The sequence below is a fragment of the Amborella trichopoda genome, chromosome 7, assembly GCF_054954075.1.
Source record: "Amborella trichopoda isolate Santa Cruz 75 chromosome 7, AtrichopodaSantaCruz75HAP2 v2.0, whole genome shotgun sequence".
In the NCBI taxonomy this organism is placed as follows: Eukaryota; Viridiplantae; Streptophyta; class Magnoliopsida; order Amborellales; family Amborellaceae; genus Amborella; species Amborella trichopoda.
In genome coordinates, this window is record NC_142342.1 from 3,137,068 (window position 1) to 3,155,351 (window position 18,284).

The 18,284-nt window shown below is 37.8% G+C and overlaps 1 protein-coding gene and 1 non-coding gene across 16 annotated transcripts; one reads left to right on the top strand and one right to left on the bottom strand.

The window, feature by feature from the left end:
• Positions 1–1,579: 1,579 nt before the first annotated feature.
• LOC18447168 (casein kinase 1-like protein 10) lies at positions 1,580–15,776 on the top strand. 15 transcript variants are annotated; one of them, XM_088872294.1, is made up of 17 exons: positions 1,580–1,645; positions 1,797–2,173; positions 2,371–2,506; positions 2,629–2,827; positions 2,983–3,023; positions 7,700–7,769; positions 7,922–8,070; positions 8,259–8,354; positions 12,320–12,390; positions 12,481–12,542; positions 12,664–12,727; positions 12,869–12,953; positions 13,262–13,388; positions 14,215–14,288; positions 14,430–14,496; positions 14,840–14,967; positions 15,104–15,776. In XM_088872294.1, exons 4-17 carry the CDS (start codon positions 2,752–2,754, stop codon positions 15,407–15,409), a joined length of 1,416 nt encoding a protein of 471 aa, XP_088728420.1. In that variant the 5' UTR covers positions 1,580–1,645; positions 1,797–2,173; positions 2,371–2,506; positions 2,629–2,751; the 3' UTR covers positions 15,410–15,776. The 15 variants fall into 15 exon arrangements, with proteins under 15 accessions (XP_088728420.1, XP_088728426.1, XP_088728422.1 ...); XM_088872300.1 differs by having other exon boundaries at positions 14,433–14,496; XM_088872296.1 differs by having other exon boundaries at positions 1,804–2,173.
• LOC148781184 (small nucleolar RNA U3) lies at positions 10,420–10,625 on the bottom strand. Its single transcript, XR_016060052.1, has one exon. It is a non-coding gene; the product is annotated as a small nucleolar RNA U3 (small nucleolar RNA).
• Positions 15,777–18,284: the final 2,508 nt, after the last annotated feature.

The following is an 18,284-nucleotide window of genomic DNA, read 5'->3' on the forward strand; positions in this document are numbered from 1 at the left end:
ACTGGTGAGATCTAAGAGTTGAATACCTCAAAATTCGATATTTCTATTTAGAATAAAGTAATCTAGTGGTTTTTAGGCAGTTCTCAATATTTTGGATCAAATAAGTCTTCCGATTTAGCTTGAGGGAATAATATACAGTATGCTCTTGCGAGATCATAGTAAAGCTAAATTTTTTCTAATATCCCTTAACATTTTTTAAATAAAAAATCCATCGTTGTAATTCATGCATGTTCCTATTTTCTTGGTTTTTTATTTTCCCAAAAATACCTTTGGTTCAACCTTTAAATATTTGAACCAGAATTATTGAGTGATCACAAGTTGAAATTGTAAACCGGTACTTTGTAAACTGACCGGTTCATATTTGAAAGTAAGAGCTGGTATACTTAAAATTATGGAAATTTCAAAATCGGACCGCAGCCACCCCCAAACTATTGAGACATTTAGTCTGGTCAAAATAGTTGAACCAGTTGGGCAAGAATTTAGAGAAAAAAGGATAAATTTTAATATAGTAGTTTAAAAATTAAAATAAATTTAAAAATTTGGCAAACGTAATTTAGCTAGTTGAATCGGTAAAAATCATTTGGTTGTACTAGCCAAAACTAATAAAACATTAACGTTTTGACTAATTTTCAACTAAATTCAATTTTTAACTTGGACCAGATTGGTCAAAGCACCCGCTAAAACTGTCCAACTGATGGGACCGGTTTGCTCCGATCTTGATAATTATGTTCTCACCTATAAATGTACTTAAAGAGAAATTGCAAAGTGAGATGGTGCATTTAGAATTTTGCAATTCCAATCCCATAATTCAAAATAAACCAGTTAGTAATTTCAAAATCCAAATACATTTCTCAAAAGTTTTGGTTCGGATATTGACGTTTTTTTTTTTGTTAAAAAAGAGTATAATGAAAAAATATATTTTGAATTTCCCAAAAAAAAAAAATATCAGCAAAAATTTATTGCGTAGAATAAAGGTGGGAATAAAAGAGAAGGGTATGGTTTGCATAGAGCCGAGGCTCCAAACAATCAAAGTAAATTACACCGTCCAGAAATGTGGTTTCAATACTGAAATATTTGAGATATCCTTAAAATATATTTTTATTTTTAATTATAAAATTTAAAGTTTTAAAAATAGTATAGAAATCTATGAAAACTTGAAAATTTTGAAAATTAATAGTAAATTTTTTTTTTCAAAATGTACTATTTTCAAAAATCTTGAAATCCATTTTTTCCTCGTGTCTATACGTCTTGATGTCGGGATGATTGTTTAGAGCCTCGGCTCCATATAAGTTTTTTTCAAAAAGAGAAAGTGAGGGTAGAGAGAGAGTCTGGGACGCTGGAAAATAACGCTTACAAAATAGGAGGGAGAAAATCTAGAGAGAGAAACTGAGAGATGAGAGAAGTAGATAAAAGCAGATAATATAGAGAGAGAAACAGAGAGATGAGAGAGAAACGGATAAAAGAAGGAAATTTAGAGAGAGAAACATAGAGATGAGAGAAATAATAAAAGAAAAAATTTTAGAGAGAGAAAGAGAGATGAGAGAGAAATGGATAAAAGAAGGTTAGTGTGAGCACTTCGTGGCATTTGCAAAGGGCTGATGCCATCTGCTTAACGTGTCGAGCGGTACCACCGTACAGAGAGAAGGTAGCGCTCCACCCCTCATTATTCTCTCCTCATCATTTATTAGCTAAAAAACCCTGCCAATTTAGTTTCTCTCTCTTCCAGATTTTTTATTCCATTAATTTTTTTTTTCTCTTTTTTTTTCTCTCTTTCAACATTTTCTCCTGCGATGAAGATTCCAGGGTTTGGAGAAGCCCCAGTTTTAATGGCGTAAATCTTGGTGCGGTTCTCCCTGGACAATGGGCCTCGCAATCTAGGGTTTCTTTCGAGATTTTTTTGAGTTGGTGATTTCGGGATCGCGGCCAGGGGCTCGGGTTCTGGTTTTTGGGGCTTTTGTGATGCTTTTGTGATGGTGTTCTGGTTACGGTGAATCGGTTTAGGATTTTCTCTTAGATAGAGATAATCAGTTGTGTTGTCCATTGGAAGCTTTGGAATTGGATTGATTTGGAGAGAGAGAGAGAGGCGGCTTTCTCCTTGATGAAACACTGAATCGAGTCTTTGAGAGAAAGAGGCGGCTTTCTCCTTGATGAATCACTGAATTGAGTATTTGAGGTGGAACCTATTTGCATTTATTGTTGCCCTTTGAATTCGGGGGTTCAATCGTGTGTATTTTATTAGAATAGGCTAATGTGAATTATTTTCGAATAAATGTTGGATTCTGGTTCTGTTTAGGGAAAATATGAGTTTTGATCGGTCGATTTTATTGGGATTGCCTTAATCTTTCAGTTTTCTGGAAAATAATTGATCAGGGTTGCATAATTACTCTTGATTAAGAGTTCTTATCAGGGGATCCGATTGAATGGTGTCAGTGCCACAGTATTTTCGAAGGATATCTAAAATTGATCGCATTAGGGTTTGGAGTGGTGACTTTGATAGGTGACAAAGGTGCCTATTTTCTGCAGTAAAACGATTAAATTCTGTTCGAGCTTGGGTTTGGTCGATGTATTCTGTTAGTTGCTAAGGTGCCTATCACTTACTGATTAAGGTCTCTACTTGCTTGTATACAGATCAAAATTTTGATCTAAACCCAGGATATTAATTAGTGGGTAAGGTGCCCATCTTCTTGGGTTCAGAGTGAACTAGGATTTTGTGGTTACTTCTATTGGATCAAGCTTGGATTGAGTTGGATCATGGAGCATTTCATTGGGGGAAAGTTCAAACTTGGGCGGAAGATCGGGAGCGGTTCATTTGGTGAGCTTTATCATGGTAAGACCTAGATTCTTCTCTTCTTTTGCATGAACATTGTGATTGGATTGAATTTTGTTTCAGCTTTTATAAGGGCTATCCTCTCTCTCTCTCTATATATATCTCTCCCACTCTCACTCACTCACTCTCTTAATGGTTTTCTTCTATGCAATTAGGTATTAATGTACAAACTGGAGAGGAAGTGGCAGTTAAGCTGGTATGCTCATTCCACTTTTGTTTGTTGGTTCTATTTTATTGTTTATTTTCTGAAGAAACAACGTGCATTATCAATACTTGGAAAATCCGTTATTGGTTTTTGTTTTCTTTATGAGTGTTTTTTTGGATCATTGAGAGTTTGAATATTTGTGACCTATAGATGAATCCGACACGCATTTATTTATAAAGATTTATGGTTTCATGAATGTACAGGTCCATGGTATCTTCCCTTTATTTTTCTTCTGTTGGTTTGATTGCGGTTATATTTGTGGTTTGCGTTAGTTTAGAACTTAAAACTGTTGTCTGTAGTTGCATGATGCTATCTTCATTTGGTAACTAAAAGGCACATTGAAATATGATGGAAATAAATTAATTTTGTATTTAGATAAAATTATGATGTAATGAGTCTGAAAATATTTTGAAAATCTTGCCCTTTTTTTTCCATTCAGAACGACATGTACTTGTCACTTTGAGATTAGTGCCTTCTTGGTTCCATTTTTGTCTTTTGTTGTGCAGCCATGTAGCGTGGATGACAGTTACAGTGATTTTCTCTTATGCTTGTCAGTCTTCATTCAATAACTCCAATTGAGCTAATTACCTTAAAAGAGTATTAGACAAATATAACTTGGTAGGAAGGTTTAAAAAAATTGGATTGTGGCACTGTGCAATTTACGATAGGTCCAAGATGATGTATTAGATTTCAGGCTGAATTTCAGCTGAAACTTAAAGTAACACTGCATATTGTATCTACCACACCTTGTGGTTTTGTAATCTTTCGTTTTTATTTATCAAAGTTTACCAGTTTCAAAGAAAAACACTGGATATTGTATTATCCAGTGAAGCTTGTCGAAAAGCATTAAATACACAGAAGATTAAAAATCAAAACTTATAATATTGTTTGAATTGTGCTTGATGAGTAGTTTCTCTTTTCGCTAACATTTTTATTATAAACATGTTCCTGAAATACAAAGGAGGAATGAATTTACAGAGATGTCTAAGTGGCATCTTGGTGTCCCTTTGCTCAAACAACTGATCTTGAACCATTTAACTATCAGCCAACTGATCTGCATCATGATGAACCTCTGTAAGAAATGACTAAAAGTGATACTGTTCATAGAGAAATACAGCAATCAAATATTTTCTCAAAAGTATCTAGCAACGACTAGAATAGCCATACCTCCTTTTTTGCCCATCTGAGAATGTTGAGAAAATCACCCTATGCAATGACTGAACCTCTTAGTCTTGGCAAAGCTTAAGCAAGTTATTGGTGCTTAGCTTCTGCATACAAAGAGGCATAGCAACCAAACGGCGCTGAATATGGCAGCAGAGAGAAAACCCCTGAATTCTATTCTGATTAATAGCCACATAATGACCTTGATCTGAACCCTTCCATAGAAGATTAAAGTCGGTGAGTTTCAGCGTTGTTTCCTTGGGAATGCCCAAGGGTTGATCATTGCCTTTATATTTTTCCTTCAGCATCTGAACCCTTCCGTAGAAGATTAAACTCGGTGAGTTTCAGCGTTGTTTCCATGGGAATGCCCAAGGGATTATCGTTGCCTTTATTTTTCCTTTAGCACCAGCACACAAGTGACAATACCCTCTCTTCTTCACTGGAGGGGAATTTATGTGAAGATGGTTGATTTTGTATGGAGTTTAGGGGCAATTGAATGTCTAGATTCATAACACAGGGGGGCCGAAGCACACCTCATGTGGAATTGGCATCCAGGGCCCTGTCATTACATGGATCCAGGGCCCTGTAATTCTTATTGGATCAAATGCGTTTTGGGGCTTGACGATTACGATGGATGAGGGCTTAAGTTTCTTTACGTTCTTTTTCTGTGATAGTAAATTGTCATCTAAATAATTATTTTGTATCCCTGGAGGCTTAAGACAAGAGAACAACATTTTCATTAATTTTATTATGTAAGCATTCGGCTGTATTGGTGGTAGGGCTACTTGTGTATGGCTGCTTGAAGGATTTGCTGTGGCTTCATGAGGTCCTTCCAGTTTCTTGTTGATTGTAATGCCCACCTATACTAGGGTGATAAATGTTAACTGCAGAAGAAGAGGAGTGGAGTGGATTGGGGGGTTCTTGTATGAGGTTGAACTTGAGCACCTTGCACACTTATTCCTTGACAAATAAAGTTCATGCAGTTCTCACCATGGTCGAGGGGTGAGACCACTTTCCAGAAAAAATTTCAAGGGGCATTATCCGCTCTAGCATTTGCCTTAACAAGGTTTAAAAAACGCTAGGTGGCCGGCCTGGCGCCCAAAACCTTAGGCACCGTGTTGTACAAGTTATATAGATATGTAATATATATATACATATATTTGTGTCAATTTTAGAATTTATTACATCTGAAAATATTGTAACATATGTTTTTATGTTAAAAAATATGACATATCGCATGTTGAGAATAAATTTGTTAAAAAATTCAAAATTCAAAATTCAAACCATACAAAATTTAAAAGTCTAATAAGATATGTATAGTAATAGTCTCCAACTCACCATATTTCATATTTCATAATAAGTGAAAAGGTTTAGGAAGGTTCTTCAAACCACAAAAAATACTTTTGATTCTCAGAAACAGGTATAGCTAAAAGATTGAGGATTTATGGAATTTTTCTTTTAACTTTGGGGGGTTGAAAATAACCCCCATAACCCATTTAAACCTCAAAATTACCCCATTTTCTCTTTTGGGTATTTTAAAAAAAAAGAAAGCCACATACCTGGGCGCCCGCCCAGTTACATCCGCCCGTGTAGGGCCGCCTGGGTTTGGGCGTGCGGTATTTTGGTCCAGGCCACCTAGGCGGGCGCCTAGGAGCCGGGCAGATCGTTTTTTAAAACATTGTGCCTTAATAAAATGTGCGGAACAGATAAATCTTGTGTACATGCAAGGAGCTGTACATTACAAATGATATAAAAATTGGGTAAATAATAGACCTTTCTATGTTGACTGTTACTTGTGAGATTATCGCTTAATGGTTGACCTCCCATAAGTATATTCTGGTACAGAATGTCAACTCGCACAAGGAAGACTCCCTTGGATGGACTCTACCATTAAAGCCTCATAGAGCTCCATTATATGTATATCTGAAGGTGCCACATCATGTGTATCTATGTATGTATGTGTACGAACATATCACAATATATTGTGTTTTGCGGCTTTGCCTGGTGACTCTTCTCTATCAATCAGAATATTTTACTGCACTTTTCGCTAGCAGCGCTACAGATCAAAAGTTATGCATTGAAAGCCTCAAGAACTCCTATTTCTCTAACCTCATGTCTTTCCTAAAACCATATGTAGCCCTATAGATGACCATCCATAAATGTGCTTCCTTCTCACCATATCAGAATATTTTACTGCACTTTTCGCTAGCAGCGCTACAGATCAAAAGTTATGCATTGAAAGCCTCAAGAACTCCTATTTTTCTAACCTCATGTCTTTCCTAAAACCATATGTAGCCCTATAGATGACCATCCATAAATGTGCTTCCTTCTCACCATATGTCCAGTGTTTGCTATTCTACGAGTTCATTGTGAAACTCTCTTTACCTTCTTATCTCTAAACATCCCTCCTTTGATTTACACTCATCTTTCTAACCAACCAACTCCTCCCCCTCAACCCAGGAACTTCCTTTGTAATCTCTCAAACTTCTCCTCCGCAGAGAAATGCATCTGAAAAAATACCATGTAATATGTGGGAGTGCTGGTGAACAACACTTTTATTATGAACCTCCTCGGGAGACAAAAATTGGCCTATGTCTAGAAGCTTTCCATATGGGGCCTCATCGCGCTTCCATGTGCCTTTACCACAAGGTTTCAAAAACTCTAGGCAGCCCCTAGGCGGCCTGCCTGGCGCCCAGCGCCTAGGCGGTCGCCTAGAACCGCAGGCGCCCTGTAGTTTTTTTCCCTTTGGGGGTTTTCATATATTTAGGGTTTTTTTTTTTTTTCTCACTCTGGGGTTTAAAAATAAACCCCATAACGTTTTTATACAACCTTGGGGGTCAAAATGACCCCTTTGTCCTTCCGAGCGATTTAAAAAAATGAAAAAAGGCCTTACGGCCCTAGGCGCCCTCCTAGGTACATCCGCTCGTGTAGGGCTGCCTGGGTCTAGGCATGCGGATTTTTGGTCTAGGCCCGCCTAGGTGCCAGGCGGACTGTTTTTTAAAACATTGCTTTACCATGCTAGTTCCAATCACTCTTCTTAGGTTTTTATTTGAAGTTCAAATAACTTAGTTTCTCTTTTCCTATGCCTTTGATAAGGGACATGTTACAGTTTTATTTTTTAATGATTTAATGTCATTTTGAAAATGCTTGTGTGCTTCAGTGTTATTTAGTTTTAAGGTTTTTAATCAAGTATTCAAGTTACCATGCCAGTTCCAATCACACTTCTTAGGTTTTTATTTGAAGTTCAAATAACTTAGTTTCTCTTTTCATATGCCTTTGATAAAGGGACATGTTACAGTTTTATTTTTTAATGATTTAATGTCATTTTGAAAATGCTTGTGTGATTCGGTGTTATTTACTTTTGAGGTTCTTAATCAAGAATTCAAGTTACTTTAGAGTCTCTCCCTCTCTAAACTGGAAGGTTCTGCACGGGTGTCAAAAGTGGGGTGCCATAATTTTTTTTTGCTAGAGTTTAACTTTATTTTTGTTCTCATTGTGATATGCAGGAGTCTGTGAAGACTAAGCATCCCCAGCTTCACTATGAATCTAAACTATATATTCTTTTTCAAGGAGGCAGTGAGTTTTACTTGTGAAATGTTAATTGCTCTTTTTATTGAGTTTTACACCTTAAGATCTCAACAGAAAAAAAGAGAGAAAAAAAATACAAAAGGAGAGTTCTTTATCTATTTGTGTTTGATTTTTATTTATGATTTGCTGCTGAAATGTAGCGGGAATCCCCAATCTGAAGTGGTTCAGTGTGGAGGGTGACTATAATGTCATGGCTATTGACCTTCTTGGACCCAGTTTGGAAGACTTATTCAACTATTGCAATCGAAAATTTTCACTGAAAACTGTCTTAATGCTTGCGGATCAGTTGGTGAGTGCCTTGAAATTTCCATTCTTTCACCAAAAAAAGAGAAAAGAGTGTTTTGAAATCCTGTTTCATTTATTTTTATTTGGCATTGATTAGGAGAATCTCTCTTATTTCCAGCTATTGTCTATTATTAAAATCATGTGGATTTACTGTTTCCTTACTTGGTCTGCACTGGTTTTGCTTCGGTTAAGATTAACCGGGTTGAGTATGTTCACTCCAAAGGCTTCCTTCATCGTGATATAAAGCCAGACAACTTTCTTATGGGTTTAGGGAGGAAAGCGAATCAGGTATTTCATCGTCTAATATATCTCTTATATCTCCTATTTCATTCGTTTCTTTTTCAATGTCCTTTTTATGGGCTTTCAGAAGTCAATGCTTGGGGATTCTAGATTAGATATTTTATTTTGTTTTGATAGTCCTGTGAGCATGCTTTCGAAACTTTGTTTTCCGCTTCAATTCATTTAGGACATACTGCCATCCCAAATGATGGTTTGGGGGCATTTTGCAAATGACTTAGTCTGTAAAAGCAAAACAAAATTTGTTTGCAAGATGGCCCATGTGAATGCCCCATTCCAATGAAACTTCACCCGCAAAAAGAGGCCTAAACTGCGAATGAAAGATAAAACAGAGAGATCTGACCCTCATTTTTTCGGTTTCTTGTCTTGGTAGCAGTACCAGAAAAAGAAAAAAAAAAAAAAAAAACCTGCATTTCAATGAGTTGCAGAGAAGCTCAAGGCCATGGTCATGTTTGAGGAATCAAAGGATTCAAAGCCCCAATCCATAGGCCCTGGTTCTCCACGTGAATTCATCCCTCACATGGAAACCTAGGTTTAATCAACCATTCAAGACCAGCAAAGCACAAAAAATTCAAGGAAAAAATAATACGATAGGTAAAAAGAACGAAAAGAAACAGAGAAAGGGGCTATTAAGAAGGAAAACCAGAAACCAAGAGCTGAGAGAGAGAAATGTGTCTTCCTTGTAAGCAATGCTCATAACCAGAAGAGATCCCATCAATTATAGATTCAAAGAACTGAGAATCAGAAACGCTCAACCCAAAAGGGAAAGGGTCGGACCCTTACCATTTACTGCCACAACTCTACACACTCCAAGAACACGTGTAAGAACCTCCTAATAATCAGAGAATAGCGTATACCCTCATCATAAGATAGAGAAACCAAGAAAAGTAGAGGGACAAACCACTTAAACCAGAGGATCCAAAAAAACCCAATGAGGAAATACCACTCATAGGTTCAGAATTCATGATAAGATGTGGCAAAGCTTTACGTTAGCTTCCTACCTAACGCAATCCACCTCCTTTACCCGGGCTTGGGACTGGTTAAGCGAAAGTTTAAGGTCCTCACTTATTAGACCAACAAGGAAAACCCTCTGATACCACTAAATTAGAGGAAGAGGAGGTGGAACAGAGAGAATAGATTGATTTAGTGAAATGCTTTAGTGAATTTTTATGAACTCGTAAATTTGACTGCGTTTTGGGGAATTTGGTGAAATTTCATAAATTTCCGTGAATTTTTGGTGAATTTGATGAGTTTCGATGGAGGGCTCACCCAACTTATGCTCTCAAGTAGCAGCCAAACTGCCCTCAACTGTGTATTAATTTAATTGCAGCTTGAAAAATTTCAGCAGTCAGCCAACTGTATTGGGGAAAATATGGATTCCTTTTCATTTGGAGCCAACAAAGCCATAGAGCATTCTTCCATGCCTGTGATGCCTTGTACTGGATATTCTCCAATGATCACCCTTCTGATTGGACCTGTACTCTATTCACAACTTTAGCCCATTCTTTCTACTACACCTTTTTCACCCTTCTAATTTGGATGCAGATCTTGCCTTGCATTATTTGTTCTCTCTACATGTTTTTCCTTTTTTTTTGGGGAACGTGTTAACTGTGATGCTAAGTAAACGAGATTACAAGAGGAGAGAAGAAGTAAAGGCACCCACAGGCTGGGTCCCCTGTGCAAAACCCAAAAGGGTCCAAAAAAATGGTTTCAACCCCCAAAGGAGTCTCAAAAAATGCTATACATCTGAAAACCAAAAATAAAATGTACAAAAAATGGGGGCTTTGAGCACAAAAAGTTGCTAAATGGATCCCCCTAGGATTCTTCCATCCGAAGACTCCCTCCCTCATGAGGGTGTCGGCTGCCACGTTGGCTTCTCTCCAAATATGCCTCCATGAGACATGAGTATCCCTGCAAATATGAAATATTTCATAAAAAATGTTGTCCACTCTCCATGGGCAAGGTGACGCTCTAGAGGCCCAAGAGAGAACATTTTCTGAGTCCCCCTCTACGACTGTAGGAGGACTCCATGAGAGGGTGAAATAAATGTTGTTGAGATCTGTCAGACTGCCATGTTGCAACTCATCAGCCATTAGCTTGATGAGAGCGATTCCCTATGGATTGTGGGTGCCCGTGGGCCCCACGTCCAGTACTCACACTCTAGCCATGTGGCAATGTGTCCAGATTGCTGTGCATGTCTCCACCGTGTCAATGGAAAGGGATGTACAACCTATAGAACAGATCCTGTTCAAGTAAGGTCTTTCTCAAAGGTGGAGTTTTTATCTTCTTAGTTTCTCTTTGAACCTATGTTTCTCCATTACTTCCCCCTTCATTATATCTATTTTCTGCTGGTTAGATTTAAACGTATGGCAAATTATAAGTCTGCACATAATGTGAATGCTTCTACAACATAACAACATATGGGTGGTTTGCCAGGGCAGACAGTGGTGATGAGGCATAATTCTGCTGGAATATCTTTATCTCCTAAACCACGGTTAATCTTTGTTGTCTCTCTTGATAGCAAATGCTCTACCTCTTGTTGTTTAAGATACGCGTGATGTGCATGCATGCTGTACTTACCCAAAACATATTAGTTATTTTGTTATGTCTTCTCACTGGAATGAAACTCTAACCTTCTCTTCTCAGCTCTCAGAATCTTATGAAGCCAGTTTGTCTTGTTAATGACACTTTGCTGCGTACTGCGTACTTTCTCCATGAAGGATTTGTAGTGCTCACTACACCTGAACTTCATCGTACCCATATCCAGAAACTGTGAAATTTCTCTTTTATGTTATCTGGTTAGCATTTGCCATGCAATCCCTTGAACATGGTTTCCCATATCTATATTCTGTTTAAAGTCTATCCTCTTAACACCTTGCGAAGCTCATTATCATCCTCACCAGTTGTGCTTACCTGTTCTATGCCCTCCTTAATTGTGACATCTCAATTCTGTTTCTGCTTAATATCCCTACTTTGGACCTAATGTATATCCCTTTTGAGGCCTGTCAACTTGTTGGCTCTTTTCGGTAGCAGTCCTCTGGATTCCAGGTTCACCACCCCACAGCAGCCTATGCCATGGCCCTTACACCGCACAGCTTCACCTGATGCTTTGCCCAGGTGGGCAAATCATCTCATACTTCATTTGCCTCATAATTCAACATTCGTTTTTCTTGGCATCCTCCATATATCTTTCTCATGCCTACTTTCACTATAAGGGAGTCATACGGTTTTCATCAATCATGCAGACACCTCTCTCTCTCTCTCTCTCTCTCTCTCTCTCTTTCTCTCTCTCTTTCTTTCTCTCTCTCTCTCTCTCTCTCTCTCTCTCTCTCTCTCTCTCTCTCAGTATCTCACGCCGTGTTCAAGCATAGCTGCCCACTAGTACTTGAATTATGGAAGTTATGGCTTTGCTTTGTGCTAGTAAACCAGTCTTGAGCATGATGCCAAGCATTAAAGAAATATCTGAAGGGATTTGAGTTAACAAGAATTTGAATTAACTGCACTCATCTAATCATTGAACTCATATTCTATTTTTCTTCTTTTTTTCATGGTGTGAATATTAAGATATTGTCAGAGAAATTGAAGGAAGCTCATGAATAAATACTGGTGGGTTCCTTATTTGTTCAATGCTTGTTTATCATTTATGGTTGCACAGATTTTTGTTTTGCTGCCTTACATTGAAACTTCTGGTTTATCATGTAAAGAAAGGAAAACTTCAATATTTTAAGTAAAACTATCCCTGTAGCCTACTTTTGTTTGCGCTTTGTTCAAAGTTTTGGGAAACTTTTTACTTATGAGTGCTAAATCTTCTGGTCGAACACACACTATACATGTTGCATGCTTGCTTATCATTTATGGTCGCACAAATTTTTGTTGATTTGCGTTGCATGTGGGCTTTTGTAGTTGGAACTCAAGTTTGCATTTATTTTTTGTTTGTGGATTACCCTCTAATGCAGGTGTATGTTATAGACTTTGGCCTTGCAAAGAAATACAGGGACCTTACCACTTACAAGCACATACCATACAGGTCGGTCTATGTCTTATTCGTCTTTTAATCACCTGAGTTATTTGCTTATACTTTTTCCTCTACCTATATTATTTTTTGATGATTTCACAGGGAAAACAAGAATCTCACTGGAACTGCTCGATATGCAAGTGTTAACACTCACCTTGGAGTAGGTGAGTGAGTAGTTTTACCAGCTATGCATCAATTTGTGATTTTCCAAGAGTCTTAGGTGATGGTTTTTCTTCTTCCTCTGGATGTCTTACCGATGGTTTTTTTCGTGTTGCATCTTATTAGAACAAAGTAGGAGGGATGACATGGAGTCCCTTGGTTATGTCCTCATGTATTTCTTGAGGGGCAGGTATATTTATCATAACCATGCCCATGATATTTCTTGTTTTTTATTTGATATTGTTTGATGTTTGTAATGCTTTCTTTCATAATGTACGTCAAAATGAGGAAGGCAGTGTTTAATGATGTTTGTATGATTACTTTGTGTCAGCCTCCCCTGGCAGGGTCTGAAAGCTGGTACGAAAAAGCAAAAATATGACAAAATCAGCGAAAAGAAAATGCTAACCCCAATAGAGGTGCTGCCTTACTATTCTCCTAATTGATCTTTTCGTGTTTTTCTTCAGAAAGAAAACTGGCATACATTAGTAAAAAGAAAAGGAAAGCCAATGTGGGGTCCTTTCCATTGTGTGAAGAAGGATTCACATTTCATTTGTGGCATTTTCTTTTTGCCTTTTTCTTGGCTATATGAGTAACAAATTGTGAAGTTTTTTCTTTTTTTTTTTTTGAATTGAGTAGCATCTTTCATAATTTTTTTTCTCTTTTACTTGTAAATTTAGAACTCTTTTAGTACCTGGCTTGAGTTTTATGTGTGATTCTTAAACAGGTGCTCTGCAAGTCCCACCCATCAGAATTTATATCATATTTCCACTACTGTCGCTCCTTGCGGTTTGAAGACAAACCAGATTACTCATATTTGAAGAGGCTTTTCCGGGATCTCTTTATTCGAGAAGGTAAGCATTTGGGCTAGTAGGATGATGAATTAGTTAACCTACACAAGATTTTTGGATGTAACATGTCCTGCTCTTTGGGCCAGTTTGGGTCCTGGAAAATTAATTTCCAAGATATTTCTTCTTAGAAATTAGGCATCTCCAATGAGTTGTAATGGATGACACCCACATTGGGGGAGATTCTTCCTGGCATTTTGTTTTTTCCCTCATTTTTGGGGAAAGGACCTTCCAACTAAAGAGGTGGGACATTTACTTCTCAAAATGAGTCTTCTTTGCGCCCAATCATCTCTCTTGTACAGACGCCATCCCTCAATTATCTCTCCCTCGGAATTTTCAAGAAATATTTGTTTTAGGGAACCAAATGGGTCCTTTGTTTTATACCTTTTTTAGGATGGGGATAGTTTCCATTAAAATGGCGGTTTTTTTCTTGTTGGGCGGAGGTGGGGGGGGGGGGGGGGGGTTGGGGTTGGTTGTGGGGTGGGTGATGAAGATGAAGTATAGAGCTGTAGTTATGTTGGCACTTGCCATGTAATACATGTAGTGCTTCATTACGGCTGATATCCTTAGAATGTCAGCCCTTGCTTTATTGTAACTTTGTTGTTTCCATTTGCAAATAACAAATTACATGGCAAATACGATCTGGAGTAGAGGTAAGTTAACTAAGTCTGCTAGACTCTGAGCATATTCAAATATATTTGTTGTGCACACACTTTACAAATTGGGTTATTTACAAATCTCACTTCCTAAATGATTTTGTAATTTGCCTTCATTAATATGTATTTTACTTTCATTTATAATGCCCATTTATCATAATATTCTGGGGCTGCAGGTTGTCAGTTTGATTATGTGTTTGATTGGACAATATTGAAATACCCCCAAATTAGCTCGAGCTCGAGGACTCGTGTAAGTTTATTATAGAAATTTGATGTATGTATGATCTGATTTCTCTTTCTTGAGATTTGTGGGATAAGGTAGTCATATTACTGAAAGAATTGATAGCTTTCTGGACCATCATTCATACCTAATATCTGCTTCTCTCTCTAGCAGCCTGGACTTGCCAGTGGGAAACCAGGAGTGGGCCCCTCAACAGAAAGGCCAGAAAGAATTTCAGGTTCGACTTATTCTTGCTTTCTTTTGTTTAGAACAAATATCAGCTAATATTTGGTTTCAATATTCAAACATATGGCAGAAATTATTTTTTTTTATTTTCATTTTTTTTGGTTTGTTCAGCAGGAAAGGGTTCCCTACCTGGGGAATTGATTTTGGCAGAAAATTATTTTATTTATTAATAAAATAAACTAGGATTTTATTAATAACAAACATCAGTTAACTTCGCCCTCAAAATTCAATGGCAACTAGGATTTTCAATCCTGGTCCTCTAGCTTCTTTTGTCAAAATATGCTTCGTCTCTCATGGCTTACTTTAGGTTTTTGCCTTTTCTTTGTCTTCTGTAGTGGGACAGGAGCTTAGGGAGAGATTCTCGGGTGCTGTTGAGGCTTTTACTCGCAGAAACGGTTCAGGCTCTGGTGCGCATGGTGATCACTCCAAACATAAGGCATTGGAGAGTGATAGTATTGCAACGGTGAGATTTTATATATTGGGTCATGCTTGTGTGAATGGTCTGTATTGTGTGTGTGTGTGTGTGTGAGAGAGAGAGAGAGAGAGAGAGAGAGAGAGACCTGTCAACATTTAATCTAAAGCGAGATTTTGGCCTACAGGATGTTGCAGATAGGAGCCGCCCTTCTTCATCAAGGAATGGCAGCACGTCGAAGCGTGCCGTGGCCTCTGCCGGCAGGCCAAGTTCCTCTGGGGAGGCCGCTGTAGACCAGTCTCTTGGCAGGACATCACGCCTCATCTCAGGAAGCAGCCGCCCCTCAGGCAGCCATGGCCATAGCAGGCCCCTCCCTGGATTTGATCCGAAGCCCTCATCTCTATCTAGAAACACTCTTGGGAGAACCTCTCGCAGTGATGACCCTGTTCGGAGCCTCGAGCTCCTGTCAGTGGGCACGGACAAGAAGAAATAAAGAGGAGAGGGTGATAGATTTCAATGTGGTAAGCCATTCTCTCTCTCTACAGGGGGGCTAATAGCCCTTGTGATTTCCTGTCTATACGGCCTTTATTTCCCTCATGGTAATGTGTAAATGCAAATTCCATTGGAGGTCTCTCTCTCTCTCATTGCATCTTGGCCAAAGGCTCTCTCTCTCTCATTGCATCTTGTCCAAGGGCCCAAGGAGCTGGTATCATGTCGTAGGCTGACTGGAATTATATAATTTTTCTTTTTACCTTTTTATTATTTTTTCCAAATATAAAGGGGGAATTGTTGATATATGGGACTTTATGGTGTTGTAGAAGGCTGGACTTTCATTATCAATATTCTTTTTACTTTGATGAGGATGATGCTATTGTTATTACTATTACAGAATCATGGACATGCTTTTTTTCTTTATGTTTATATTTTGGAAATGCTTTGGAGCTTTATAGGGAGATTTCATTTGTTCCTCTAATGGAAAGAGCTCTCACCACCCTTTATTAAGATAGCTCTGTTACCATTGTCTTAATGCTTGCTTCAAGATGGTGAAACATCTCGAATGCTAGAATGCTGTATTTCGATGCAAACCGTTTAATGTGTCGTGCTCGATTGTGGGTTGTAATTTTTGGTTCACCCTCTAATTTGAATTTAAAAGGAGATGCGTCAAAAGCAACGAGTGAAAGAGAGAGGGCCTCTAATTTGAACTTAAAAAAGGCGCTTCGAAATCTGTGAGAGATAGAGAGGCTTGTTTACTGAAAGCGACTATGAATTCCATGAAGACCACATATGTGTTCTCTACGTTATCTCTGTGGTCTCTATGAACGGTGACTAGGTACAAGGGCATGAAAGAAACATTGCATGATATTCTCAAAAGGTGGCTATTGTGTCTCTTTTGGTCTCTATTCATGATGACTTTGCTACAAGGTAGTGAGAGATCCATGCATTAAGACCGCGTTCATATCTCTTGGTCTGTGTGGTTGGTGACCGCCTCTCTATAGTTCATGGTCTTCCTTCAATTTGAATTGGCAGAAGGCACCTCCTTAGAGAGAGGGGGTGGCTTGGATTTGAAATTTTGACCTCTTTGGTAGCATGGGAACGATGCTATTATCTTTATGCCAAGGTAACAGGATGTTAGTACATTTGTATGTGTTTAGTTTGGTGCAATGGTTGGAAAATTGGTGAGCCGATTTATTTGTCAAAAAAAAGGAAAATTGGTGAGCGTATTCGGAATCGCTTCAATTGGCTGGGGCGGGGGCTGGGGCTGGGGTTGGGGTTGGGATGCCAGTCCTACTTGGGTTATTCGGAATTGGAATCTCATGCTGAATCACTCGTGTAGGCCCAAACCAAGAGAGCTCCATCCTTTGGAATTTGGGTGTTGTGAACGTTGCTTCCTGGCAGTAAACTAGGTTCATTGCATAAGCTTGTGCAATTTTGGGAATTTTGGAGTAATATTTTTTTTCAGTATTTTTTCCATTTTTATTTTTGGTCATCGATACTGGTTGCCTCTAATTGGTGAGCCGACTTGAGAATCGGTGAGCCACCTCGAAGTTATCGATGTGACTCGAATCAGCAAGTTCTGATTTGGCACCCAATTCCTGCTTGTTAAACACTTTGCTGCCACTTTGCGTAAAAGCCTGCTATGCTCTAAATTTTGGAAAGCCTAATGCGTGGATAATACCATTCCATATGAGAATGTCCGAAATGGATATAATATCAGAAATAGAAATGGTGTAATTGTTCAGTAGCCCCATGTTTTCCAATATCGGCCAAATATGCCCAAATCACTTTTCTCTTTTGAGAAATTTATATAGACCTTAATTTCTCAAGTATTTAACATTTTACCCTCTTCGGCTATTGCATCTTAAAATTATATGTATTTTCTTATTATAGGAAAATATATATAGTTTTAAGTAACAGGAAAATACGTACGGTTTTAAGTTGCAATAGCGGAAGAGGATAAAATGTTAAATATCTTATATCGTAAATGTTAAATATCTTATATGTTAAGTGTATTTTGACAAATATTTATGTTCTTTTTGTTTTTGTTAAGTGTAGTGTGACTCAGCAATTAAGGCCATGAATCCATGTCCAAATGAGATGAATTCAAAGATTTTATCCTTTTTTTTTTTTTTTTGGGTATTTTGTAGCATTTGAACAACTTGACAATCACAAACTTTGACCAACTTCAAAAGTCACAGTTTTTCTTCTTGTCTTTTTTTTTTTTTGCCAAAGAGAAAATTGAGCTAATAAAGACTTATACAAAAGATAAAAATAAAGAGATATCATATTTGTAATCATATTGAAATTTCCATGGGCACTCGTTGGTGATTTGTATGATATGTTATAAGGGAAGTGTAGAATCAGATCTTTTAATCTTTAATATAAGATTGGGTGGTTAGGAAGGAGTTATAGATTGTGTTCAAATTTTGAAATGTTGTTTTCAAACTTTGAATGGAGAAAAGACATATCTTTTTACATCTAACAAGTATGAGTGATTATGAATTTGTAATTTTTTTCATGACATATAAGATCCCCTTCCAAAAGAGGGAACAAAAAAAATCTTAAGAAAATAATTTTTTTTGAGATTCAATTGAAAGAAAAAAAAGAAACCTAATATATTTCTTTTGGTGGGGCATTTTGGGCAGGTGTAATCCAATCAGGAGTAGTTTCGTCTATGTCCTTAGTCCCATCGTTCTTAATTAAGCTCGAGGTAATCATGATTATCGAACCAAAGCATTCAGGGACAAATTTCGTCATTTTGCAAAGACATAGGGGTATTTTAGCTATTCTCCCCTCCCGAGCGCGGCCACGCATTTAAGAAGAGGGGGCACTCCCGCAATTAGTTGCTTAATTTGGTCATTAATTAATCC

Bases quoted from the DNA above. Each gene is read 5' to 3' on its own strand.
- LOC18447168 (XM_011629809.3), top strand. From the start codon at position 2,752: ATGGAGCATTTCATTGGGGGAAAGTTCAAACTTGGGCGGAAGATCGGG. The intron at 3,024-7,699 runs GTATGCTCATTC...TGTGATATGCAG, and splicing joins AGGAAGTGGCAGTTAAGCTG to GAGTCTGTGAAGACTAAGCA. The intron at 14,497-14,839 runs GTTCGACTTATT...TGTCTTCTGTAG, and splicing joins AAGGCCAGAAAGAATTTCAG to TGGGACAGGAGCTTAGGGAG.